The 12,815-nt window shown below is 46.8% G+C and overlaps 1 protein-coding gene across 1 annotated transcript in view; it reads right to left on the reverse strand.

The window, feature by feature from the left end:
- Positions 1-12,815, reverse strand: part of NCAPD3 (non-SMC condensin II complex subunit D3) — a 77,660-nt gene that overhangs the window by 3,473 nt on the left and 61,372 nt on the right. The window contains exons 26-33 of the mRNA XM_024255163.3: positions 11,498-11,635; positions 11,052-11,185; positions 10,578-10,777; positions 5,798-5,908; positions 3,895-4,077; positions 2,328-2,494; positions 1,923-2,062; positions 1,023-1,100 (exon numbers count right to left, since the gene is read on the reverse strand). Coding sequence (XP_024110931.2) covers positions 1,023-1,100; positions 1,923-2,062; positions 2,328-2,494; positions 3,895-4,077; positions 5,798-5,908; positions 10,578-10,777; positions 11,052-11,185; positions 11,498-11,635 — 1,151 coding nt within the window. The remainder of the gene's footprint in view (positions 1-1,022; positions 1,101-1,922; positions 2,063-2,327; positions 2,495-3,894; positions 4,078-5,797; positions 5,909-10,577; positions 10,778-11,051; positions 11,186-11,497; positions 11,636-12,815) is intronic.

Consider the following 12,815-nt stretch of genomic DNA (forward strand, 5'->3'; position numbering starts at 1 on the left):
CCATACACGTGAGCTGACTGAAGCAGTGACTAAACGAATGGCAGGACACCTTGCTGCTCTGTTACCACCAGGAAGAGCACCTTAGCACGCTCTCGTCTTCCCCTGCAGACAGGCTGGAGAAGGGGCACGAGAGGTGGGACCAGAAGGCCTGGGCTCAGCGCCCAGCTCTGCCCTCCCAGAAGTCTCCGGGAGGAGATCTCTGACACCTCCCAGGTTCCAGGCACTGTGGTCTGTGGAAACAGTGAGGAGTGGAATGGCCAGGGATGAGCGGGGCTGGATGCAGCTTGCTGAGGGCACTGTGCACAGCCGGGCGCAGAGCGAGGGGCACACAGGGACACGGCGGCAGGGCCTGGCCACTACTCCACAGATTTGGGACAGGAAGCATTTCTTCTTCCTGTAAGAGTTTTCTCAAAATAATGGTTTTTATGAGGTTTGAGACAATATGAAGCTATCAAACAAGATAATAGGAAAAGAATACTCAACTCTCCTAACTCACCTCTGTTTTGAAATAAAAGGAAAAGCACAAACAGTAGGAAAAAACATGGAGGGGAGTGAGACACAGGCTCCAAGCAGGGGTCCCCAGGTCTCTGGTCTTGGCAGTTGCAGAGCACGCGTGGTACCTGCTGGTGCTGACGTCTGCCCGCCCTGGGAGCAGGCCCACCCAGCAGCGCCCAGTGCACCCGGACAGCCCAGAGACATGGAGGGCCGCCTCCAGAACGCACCACTGGGTCAGTCACCCGACCTACCTGTGCCTCAATGGCATTGTCTGCCCCACGGGGGCCCACAGGCCACTATGGTGTTTGACTGACTGAATGTAACAACACTGGAACAACATACTTGGTCAGTGCTCGTGGATCAAGCGACCGTAGTCACTGTGAAACATTCCCCCTCAGCAGTGCACTCATGGTTCTGACCATGAGGACTATCCTGCACCGGAAGGAGTTTTACTACGACTCTAGCAAACACATCGCGACTGCAGGAGAGACTGAGGAGAAGCCCACGTATTCCGATCAGTTACTCACTCTCAGGGGTGCTGATGGCCCGCTTGGTCACGTGCTCAATCGCGCCATTCGACTCTTGCTCCAAACTGTATGAAGACACTAGAACAGAAAAGCTGCAGCTGTCCAGAAATACCCCCAAACAATAACCAAGAGCAAAACAACCACATGAGAAAACATATCTGCAAGATATAAAGTCAAAATCGCTAGTGTTTAAAATTTTCTTATAAAGAGGCAATTCAGGAAGAAATACAAATAAATGATAAACATGAGAAAAAAAGTCCATTCTCATTAGGATTCAAAAAAATAAAAGAGTCTAACTTGGCATGAGTGATAGAGGACAGTTTGACACTACCCAAAGTTTTAAAATATCCATGGCCTTTGACCGCTGGGAATTAATCCCAAGGATTACATACATACACGGCTATATGTACAAGGATGTTTACTGTGACAGTATTTATATGAAAAAATTGAAAATCAACATTTCAAAGAACAGGATAGTAATAAATGAGTTATTTCCACAGACACAATGCTATAAAGCCACTGAAAGCAAAGGTTTGAAAGAAAAGTTCATGGAAGCTGTCTACTACATCTGACTTAAGTATGCAGGGAAACAGGTCATAAAACAATGCACGCACAGATCACAATTCCATAAACAAAACAAAACACGTGTGTATAAGAGGAACAGAATGGCTGGAGGAAGGAATGCCTTACTGCTATGGGTGAGTTTCATATTTCACTCTATTTTCCAAATCTCCTAGAATAAATATGCATTGTTTTACTACCCATGATGCTAAAAGCCCAATTAACGTTATTTGTTTTAAAGATAAGAAAACACACCGCTTTAAACGGATGAGAAGTAGCTTGTTCTGTGTTTTCATCTGTAAATGCTCTACTGTGTCTGGCACCAAAAGTAAGGCTTACCCTGACTGCACGTTTCTTCTGGGCTTCCAGAATTTAAAGTGAAAGGCAGCACTCCTAAGCTCCGACTCCGATGCCTGCTCTTTGACTCCACGGCTTTCTTGACAGAATTCAGGATTGCAATGGTGCTCAGGGACATAGGCCTGTGGAGAACAGCCACAACCGCTGACTTTCTCACTGAAAAACCACCGCAGAGGTGACAGCGCTGCACTGTGTCCCCGCGTGCCTCCTCGCTGGCGCATCCCTCACCACCCTCATTCAAACCTCCCAGGGCAGAGTGTAGAGCGGGGTGGCAGGCCAAACAATGACAATGACTTTCCTGCCCACGCTTGGTGGGAATGGCAGGGACACCTCTGAGAACATCGCCACAGAGAACCAGCCCTGACGTGGCCTCCAGGGGCTCTTTACCTGGCTTTGGGCAGCAACCTCTGCAACGGCCCAGTTTCAGGTGTAGGAGATGATACTGGTACATGGCCAGCACTTGCCCTGGGTGTGCAGGGCTGGCTCACAGCAGGTGACACGGCGGGGTTTTCTTGGCCAGCAGGAACTGGCACTGTTTCTAAACACAGGGCAACCTGGTGGAGAAGATAAAGAGTATGTACATTCTAATACTTTTTAAGTTTTTAAAAATGGATATATGATAGTTGTACATGGTTGGGGGTCCATGTGAGATTTTGATACATGTGTACAATGTAATGATCAAATCAGGGTAATTGGGATCTCCATCACCTCAAACATGAGTATCTTTTCTTTGTGTTGGGAACATTCCAATTCTTCTATCTACTTTGAAATATAGAGTAAATTGTTAAACTGTAATATCTCCACTGTACTGAATACTAGAACTTATTTCTTCTATCTAACTGTATTTTGGTACCCATTAACCAACTTCTCTTCATCCCCCTTCTCCCACCCCTTCCCAGCCTCTGGTAATCAACAAAAATCCACTCCCTAACTCCCTGAGATCAACCTTTTTGGCTCACATATATGAATGAGAACATACAATCTTTGTCTTTCTGTGTTTGGCTTATTTCACTTAATATAATGTCTTCCAAGTTCATCCATGTTGCAACAGATGACAAGATTTCACTTTTTATAGACGAAAAGTACTCCACTGTATATATGCACCCCATTTTCTTTATCCATTCATCCACTGATGGACATTTGTTTCCAAATTTTGCTATTGTGAACAGTGCTGCAATAAACACGGGAGTGCAGGTATGTCTTCGACATCCTGATTTCCTTTTTTTGACTATATGGTCAGCAGCAAGGTTGCTGGCTCATATGGTACCTCTACTTTTAGTTTTTTAGGAACCTCTATACTGTTCTCCATAGTGGCTGTTCTACCTTCCATCCCTACCAACAGTGTACAAGCCATTCCCTTTCTCCATTTTAACACTTTTATTGGAATAGAATCTTCACATACTACGAGCAAGTCCATAAGTAATGTACTTTGAAGCCATATCAACCCTGGGTAAGTTGAATTTTCTTTTCAGAAACAGAATACTATGAGAAAGCTGCCACGTGTAGATGCTGTGGCATGACAGAAGAGAAAAAGGAGTATGCTACTTTGTGCTCATTGGTCTTTCCTACAAGAGATCTGCCTGCATTCCTCAGGATAGTGAGCAACAGCTACTCCTAGAAATGGCCGTGTGCCAATCTGCTCTAAAGAGGGAGTGCCGGGGGAAGATGCAAACACACTGACACACCCTGGCAGACCTAGGATCTATAGTCACCAGCTACTGCTGCTGCCAGCTCGCTTCCTGCACCACATCCTCGTGGAAGGGAGGTCTGGAGCACAGTAAATCCATCACAGACAGAAAGGCACAAGAGAGTGGCCAACAAGCAGCACTCTCGAGGCCTTCGGGCTGACTAACCTCTGATGACGGAGATTTTGAGAGGTGCTAGACAAACGACAGACTGGTAGCAGACAGCAGACTGGACCATCTGGTCACACTGCAGCGGGCCCCAAACCTACCTGTGCCACAGGTGCCACCTCGGCACCTCCAGCCGTCCCGGCCACGTCTGCATGTTTTGCTAGCTCCTGCTCCTGGACGAGCTGTTCCTGGTACTTCTTCATGTCATACTCAAGCTCTGATGCCAGCTGTTTGTCAACTGCAAAGAAGTCCTTGACCTCATCTCGGTAATCCTGCATCACCTCCTAAAACAGACCCAGGAGCATCCTTTAATGTTTTCTTAAATAAAGAAGCCCTGAACCCCCATGACACACCTTTGCCTATGTAACAAACCTGCACATCCTGCACATGTACCCCTGAATGTAAAAGTTAAAAAAAAAAGCCCCCCAAGTCATGTTGCTTGATAAATAATAATAGGAACAATAGGACTGACATTACTGAAAGCAGATGATTTCCATTCCAGTAACTAACAGGTACAATGGTATATTTGGAGCAAACACTACTGGCCACACGAGCAGATAAATATGTGAGTAACTAACAGTTCTCTCTCTTAGGAAGCATCCTGGCTATTTGGCAGTTAATGGGCAATCTCTCCCAGGTTCCCAATGGGAGAAAGACACGCTCAGACACAGCCTCTGGAGCAAGTCCCAGGATGCCATGGATCTAAAAGCTACTCATCTGTCTACATTAGCCTCCCCATTGGCTCTCAGGGGATTACAACTAAGGCTCAAATCCCATCTTTGTGTCTTCTTCTGAAGATTTTACAGAAAACCTTTTCTCATACCTAGGGAAAAACATTCTTAGGTCTTAAAGAGGGGTGCCAGGGGCAAGACCACTTTGCTAAGAGAAAGAATCATTCCACCTAACAGTAACAGGGAGAAGAAGACACTGTAGTTCCAACTAGGAGGGAAGTCTCAACAAAGAGAAGGAATCCATGCACTTTTCCAGCTGCCACTAGGAGTGGGTTCCACAGGCCAATGAAGAAACTCCCTCAAGCTACTGACAACAAGCAGCGTGTGGCCATCCTCTGGGTGTGTGCCCACAAGCGGGAGGAAGACTTATTTTTCTTAAGTGTCTTATGTTTCTTAAGTAGTCTATGTAGGATCTAAGCCCTGTTTTGTTATTTGTGGTTTTTTTTTCCTTTCTAGGGTCTAAAGTAGGGCAATAAATACAAGAATATTTGGAAGTTTTTATTTTTATCATACAATGAGACTATCTTGCCTACCTTGGCTTCCTAGTATAAAAAGCTATTTGAAAATTTATATTCAATGTAATTTTTATTGAGGCCTTTATTGGAAAAAAATTGTACCTTTTTTTGAGGAAGAAAAACACATAATGTGAACAGAAATATAACTGCTGAATTAAAGAAAAACTATGTTGCATTTATTTCTTAGTAAACTATTTTGCCAGAAAGGTCTGAGGCCCCATTTAGGTCTGCCCTGCAAGTCAACACGTCCTGGGTTTGCTCAGACTGAGCTCCTCATGGTCCCCTTGCTTGACAAAGAATTCAGCCCAGTGATAGCAGCTCCCAAGGCAGCTCCTGCAGGGCAGTTATTTCCTGACCTTATGAATGTGAGTCAGTGCAAAAGGTAAGCACCCTGAAATCAAACCCGAAGACTCACTTTCACCTTACCCCGCCCCCAGCAGCATGAACGAAGATGACTGTGTTCTTGACCCCAGCTGGGAAAGTTTTCCAGATGGACTCGAACTCCATCAAGGGATGACTTGCTTGGCACAGTGGACTGGCTCTTCACGGCCCTGGCTGCACATCCAAGGGAAAGAGTGGCTTTGGTGGAACCCACAGCCAACCCCAGCTCTACAGCAGTTATCAACGTAATGTTGGGTTCGCAGAATTTGGGGTTCTAATCATTCACTGATTGCCTGCACCGTCATAACTGGCAGAAGATCCTAAGTAATGAACTGGTAGGAGGACAACAACCACAAAAGCACAGGCTCCACCCTTACCCTGAGATAGTGCATGAGTTCCCGCAAAGCTGGGATCTTATTTTTCTCCAGCACAGTCTTCAGGGAGACGATAATTGGAATAATATTTTCTATGAAATTCCTCTTCTGAACCTGGTAACACAAACAAAGACATGTTTTAGATGTATGAACTTCTGAAAGACAAAGGCCTCTCCTTGATCTAGTTTTTTGAGTAGAGCCATCCTACCACACTATGTAAGTTTATTTTTGCTTTTCATTATGATACTGGGGATGTAGAGGACCTCTGCTTTTCTCTGGGAGACTTTGTAAGCATTACCTCAAAACATTCTGAAGGCTTTGTAAGATAGGGTGGGGACAAATACTACTCATATATTCTAAATGGGGAAAAAGAATTAGAAACATGTTGAGTAGCTTTTGACAAAAGCCCCAAATCTCCACAGAAGACCCTGAGGGACCTTGGCTCTTGCTCCACCTTCAGTCCTCAATTCAACACCCTCCCCTTGGAACAGAAGTCAGTTTGTTCTGGCTACCCAGAGGGACACTTTGTATTCCTGCTGGTGAAAAGACAATGCTCTAAAAATGGCTAAGCATGAAGACAGCCAGCTCTGTCTCTCTCTCTCTCTGTACACATCTACAAAATACTATGAATTGATATATATAGTACCTGATTTGACCAAGTCTTCACACTTTACCTTGAATGACCACTAACCACAAATATTCTGCAGTGAATCTCTTTAAATTAAAAAAAAAAAAGCACTATAGTAGCCCACATATGCAAGATTTATCCTCCTGAAGCTGAAAGTACTCTTTTCCTTCTCATTTAAAGTCACTAGTATATGTTTCTTCCTTGTAAACCACTCATTTCTAAAAAGTCTTAACAGAGTTCCTGAAACAGGAGGACAACAGGTAGAGAAATAATCAATTTAATAAACCCAGATGTGAGCAGATGTTACGTTCAGGAATAGTCTTAAGAAGTGGCTTCCATGCATTCACTTGACAAGTATTATCAAGCACCTTCTCTGTCCAGGCAAAGAGCTAACCCTCTGAGGATGCAAAATGAAGCCAAGCATCCCTGCCCTCCAGCTGCTTCTAGACAGTGTGTGTCTCAAGGGAAGAGGTGTTAAGTGGCAGGGTGTTAGGGAATTTAGGTATGGAGATGGGATGCCTAAGGAGTGCATGGCCATCTGATGGATGATCCTGAGGATGTGTGGAGAAGGGAGAATGGGTGGGTGAGGGCGCTGCAGACTTTAGACCCAGAGGCAAGAGCACAGGAGCAGGGTGCAGCTTGCAACTGAGGTGTAGATGGCAATTTGAAGTGGAGAGGTTAGAGGTGAGGATGGAGGGAGGTATGGGAAAGGTGGAAGGCACACCAGAAGTTCTTGTTTACCTTGAAAAAGAAGAATCAGGGTTTATTCAGAAGATGATAGGAAGCAACCAGCATAGTTTTTAAAGATTTCACTAGTGAAGTATAACATATGTAATAAACTTACCCATTTTAAACAAAGTTCCATGAGCTTTGACAAAAGTCTATATGGAATAACCAGCACTACAGACCACTCACCATCTATCACCCAAAAGCTTCCTGCCACCCCTCACAGCCAATTTGCCTTTAGTCTGTTTCAGATATAATAAAATGATCAAATTTGTACTTAAGAAAGACTGCTGGGCTGGGTGCGGTGGCTCACGCCTGTAATCCCAGCACTTTGGGAGGCCGAGGCAGGTAGATCACGAGGTCAGGAGATCGAGACCATCCTGGCGAACACTGTGAAACCCCATCTCTACTAAAAATACAAAAAAATTAGCCGGGTGTGGTGGCTGGCGCCTGTAGTCCCAGCTACTCGGGAGGCTGAGGCAGGAGAATGGCATGAACCCAGGGGGGGCAGAGCTTGCACTGAGCAGAGTTCATGCCACTGCACTCCAGCCTTGGCAACAGTGCGAGACTCTGTCTCAAAAAAAAAAAAAAAAAAAAAAAAAAATTAGCCAGGCATAATGGCAGGGGCCTGTAGTCCCAGCTACTCGGGAGGCTGAGGCAGGAGAATGGCGTGAACCCGGGAGGCGGAGCTTGCAGTGAGCTGAGATCGTGCCACTGTACTCCAGCCTGGGTGACAGAGAGAGACTCTGTCTCAAAAAAAAAAAAAAAAGAAAGACTGGTCTGGCAGCAAGGTGGTACATGGTCTGTGACAGAAAGAAACCAGAAACAGAAAGAGTGGTAAGGAAACCATGGAAATGGGATAAGCTTAAATAAGGTCAGAACTAGAGAGATAGATTGGTAAGAGAAAACAGGCAGGATCTTGTGGCAAAATATGATCAGAGTCTATATCCTTGGACTCAAAAGCCTTCAGGGGCCAGGTGGGAAATACACATTGGCAATCTAGACTAGGAGAAAAACACAGGCCTGCAGAGGCCTGCGGCAGCCAAGCTCTGCCCCAGTCATTCAGATCCAAATTCTACACTTCCTGCCAACAAAAGCCTCAGCCTGATGCACCAGACTCCAGCCTGCAAGAGCACCATAAACTGTGGGAGAAAGAGGAGATGAAGAGCAGAAAGAGATGACTGAGTGAGTTTTGACAGAGTAAGTCAGAGACACCTGGAGCACGTCCTGGCAGCAGGGGGACCTGAGCTCAGACTCATGAGAAATGCTACAGTGGGAAACAGTTTTGAGAACTGTCACCACCTGGCAAGAGTTAAAGCCACCAGTAAGAAAGAAGTCAGCACTAGAGCATGGCACCAGGATTCCAGGGAGAACAGGGAAGCCAGTAGATGGTGGGAAGAATGGGACACTCACTTGTGACATGAGCTTAGGGGAGCTGCACACTCACTTGTGACATGAGCTTGAGAGAGCTGCACACTCACTTGTGACATGAGCTTGAGAGAGCTGCATACTCACTTGTGACAGCTTAGGGGGAGCTGCACACTGACTTGTAAAATAAGCTTAGGGGAGCTGCACACTCACTTGTAAAATAAGCTTAGGGGAGCTGTACACTTGCGACATGAGTTTAGGGAGCTTCACGCTCAATTGTGACATGAGCTTAGGGGGAGCTGCACACTCACTTGTGAAATGAATTTAGGGGAACTTCACACTTGTGAAATGATCTTAGGGGAGCTGCACACTCACTTGTGACATTAGCTTGAGGGAGCTGCATACTCACTTGTGACATGAGCTTAGGGTGAGCTGCACACTCGTGAGATGAGCTTAGGGGGAGGGGCGCACTCACTTGTGAGATGAGCTTGGGGGAAGGGGCATGCTCACTTTTGAGATGAGCTTAGGGGAGTGGCACACTCATTTGTGTGATGAGCTTGGGAGGAGCACACTCGTGAGATGAGCTTGGGGGAGGGGCACACAAGACGAGCTTAGGGGGAGAGGTGCACTTGTGAGATTAGCTGAGGGGAGCAGCAGGCTCACTTGTGAGATGAGCTGAGGGGGAGCTGCACACTCGTGAGATGAGCTTAGGGGAGTGGCACACTCACTTGTGAGATGAGCTTGGAGTGGCACACTTGTGAGATGAGCTTAGGGGAGCAGCACGCTCACTTGTGAGATGAGCTGAGGGGGAGCTGCACACTCACTTGTGAGATGAACTTAGGGAAGCAGCGCACTCACTTGTGACATGAACTTAAGAGGAGCAGCACACTCACTTGTGACATGAGCTTAGGGGGAGCTGCACACTCACAAGATGAGCTTGGGGGGAAAGGCACACTCACTTGTGAGATAAGCTTCGGGGAAGGGGCACACTTGTGAGATGAGCTTAGGGGAAGGACTGCACTCACTTGTGAGATGAACTTAGAGATGAGCTTGGGGGAGGGGCACACTCACTTGTGAGATGAGCTTGGGGGAAGGGCGCACTCACCTGTGAGATAAGCTTCAGGGAAGGGACACACTTGTGAGATGAGCTTAGGGGAAGGAGCACACTCACTTGTGAGATGAGCTCAGGGGAGCTGACACTTGTGAGATGAGCTTGGGGGAGGGGCACACTCACTTGTGAGATGAGCTTGGAGGAAGGGGTGAACTCACTTGTGAGATGAGCTTAGGGGAGCAGCACGCTCACTTGTGAGATGAGCTGAGGGGGAGCTGCACACTCACTTGTGAGATGAGCTTGGGGGAGTGGCATGCTTGTGAGGTGAGCTTAGGGGAGCAGCACGCTCACTTGTGAGATGAGCTGAGGGGGAGCTGCACACTCACTTGTGACATGAGCTTAGGAGAGCAGCACACTCACTTGTGACATGAGCTTGGAGCAGTGGCACACTTGTGAGATGAGCTTAGGGGAGTGGCAAACTCATGAGATGAGCTTGGGGGAGTGGCACACTTGTGAGACGAGCTTAGGGGAGCAGCACGCTCACTTGTGAGATGAACTGAGGAGGAGCTGCACACTCGCCTGTGAGATGAACTTAGGGAAGTGGCACACTCACTTGTGACATGAGCTTAGGGGGAGCTGCCCACACTTGTGACATGAGCTTAGGTGGAGGGGCACACTCATGAGCTTGGGGGGAAGGCTGCACTCACTTGTGAGATAAGCTTTGGGGAAGGGGCACACTTGTGAGATGAGCTTAGGGGAAGAAGCACACTCACTTGTGAGATGAGCTTAGGGGAAGGGGTGCACTCACTTGTGAGATGAGCTTGGTGGAAGGGGTGCACTCACTTGTGAGATGAGCTTGGGGGAGCAGCAGACTCACTTCTGAGATGAGCTTGGGGGAGGGGCACACTTGTGAGATGAGCTTAGGGGAGCAGCACACTCACTTATGAGACGAGCTTGGGAGGGGCACACTCACTTGTGAGAAGATGATCTTAGGGGAGCAACACACTCACTTGTGAGATGAGCTTCTTCTGAGCTTCCTGCATGACTACATTTGCCAAGGCCACGTCATCTTCTTCCATAAGGAGGTCCTTGTCTGGTTTAGATCTCATTGCCAAAAGCTTGATCTCCTTTGAGCTGAGGACCTCGAACGTGTCAGAGAGTAACTCACTGGCGTCCAGGTCCAAGGGTAGGATGCCATCAGCAAAGCACGCTGAGAGACAGAGAGAGAGAAAAACGTGAGCTTCTGAGGAATGCTCTGGCCCAGAGAGGAGGTGTAATTCACACAACTGGGGGGCCATCTGAGGCTGTCAGGGGGTCTTGCAAGGGTGTTTTGTCTGGGGCACAGCTGATGCTAGAGAAGGACAAGATGACAGGGGTCTTCCTGCAGTGCCAGGGTCTCCCTTACTAGAGGACTGCTGGGTCATTATCAACACAGCATTTCCTTTGCAAACACACACATTTTCTCCCACACACACTGGGCTTACCCAAAATACTAAGGCAGATTTTGGAAGTGATGTTGAATCGCTGTTCATCTGTGAAGTGCTCTAGAAGAAATTTGTAGATTTTCATTCGTCTCTCTTTGTTTGACTTTCCCTTCAATGAAAACAGCCGCTTCTCTCTGTGGCAGAATAGGACAATTTTACTGCATCTCATGGGCATGGGTGTAAGGGATTTAACACTGCATTTTAACTGCATCCTAAAAGCTGCACGCCAAAGACTCAAGTACACTACAGAGATCCCAGTGCTCATCACAGGCACGCCCTTAGGAAGCGATTCTCATAACTGCATTTTCTTACGCCATCCTGCCAAGCCACAGTAAAGACCTGGGGCAGGGTCTGTGTCCAACCACTACATGCAAAGAGCCAAACCTCCCCGATTCCCCCAGCTCTTACCCAGATACAAGGAGACCAGCCTTTGCTGCTTCACTGACCTCTCTGACTGGGGGAACTTGTTATATTTCTCATGCTTCTCATAGTTATTAAAGTGAAAAATACATTCAATGAAGTGTTGGAAGAACATGACAGGGTTCCTTTTCAGTAACAGGTGAGCCAGGCAAAACTCCCCGAAGCTGCAAAGGTGAGAGAAACAAAGAGGGAGACCCATTTGCTATGTACCAACAGTCTCTGAATACACCAAGGACTCTGCTGAGCAGAAGAGAGCTGTACATAAGCGTAGGGATTCAAAATCTATCCCAATAAACAGTTCCCTCGGATCCAAAGAAAACAGATATTCAGCTACTTGGTCTGTCCTTGCTCCACAGCTTCCTTTCTAATCCAAGGTAAGTATATTTTTTCCACCAGGTTTCCTCTCAAAATTGACACAAGGTGTTGTTATCCAGCTGCAGTTCAAGTGGGGAAAGCAATCAACCAACTTAACCCCAAAGCTGCTTCTGCAATTAGAGGCCAGTGGTCTTATAAGACTGATACAATGACAACGGTCACCAGACAAGGGATATCTGGCCTTCACCTCCCAACTTCAAGTTTGTCGCCCACAATTATGAACAAAAACCAATTTTAGTAACTGGAACTTTTTTCAAGAATAAGGATTAATGACAAGAGCTTCATAGTTTGGATCAGGAGGACAAGTTCCCTCTGCAAAGCAACTGACTCAATGTGCTTTGGAATCACCAGCAAGCCCTGGGCACTCTCTTCCACCCATGCCCTCAACACATCTGTACAATGCTGCACATGGGATACAGATGCCACCAGGACCCCACCAAAATGAAGATTTTCAATGCCAGATGTAAACAGGCAAACTGTTTGACTACAGGCCACCAGAGAGTTTCTGTTCATCACGATAGTAGGTGACAGAATGCCAAAGCACTGATTTTTGCTCAGGGGTCAAACTAACATGGTGCAGGGCTCACTGTGATTCATTCACACTGTCAAGACCAGTGTTTTAATTTAATTTCAAGCTCAAATGCAATTTCCACCCACACAGGAGCACCAGTCAGCTCTCCTTGGGAGAGGAGCAGTGTCAAAGACTGTCCAAACAGCAGACACTGGCTCTGGAGGGCATTGGGACTGTGTAGGAGACTGACCTCTCCTTTCCCCAGTGGTGGTCCTTATGCCAAAATTCAAATCAGTTTGTGTTCACAGCACACATATCAATTAAAAATCAGAGAAGGTGGATGAGAAATCATGATGGAAGTAAGCCCAGACAAAAATTCCACTGTAGATAATTACACCTTGACTATTCACCTAGGAAATAAGGGAGCAGCTTGACCTAGAAATATGAAAACAAAATAA

Source organism: Pongo abelii, chromosome 9, assembly GCF_028885655.2.
Source record: "Pongo abelii isolate AG06213 chromosome 9, NHGRI_mPonAbe1-v2.0_pri, whole genome shotgun sequence".
Classification (NCBI taxonomy): domain Eukaryota; kingdom Metazoa; phylum Chordata; class Mammalia; order Primates; family Hominidae; genus Pongo; species Pongo abelii.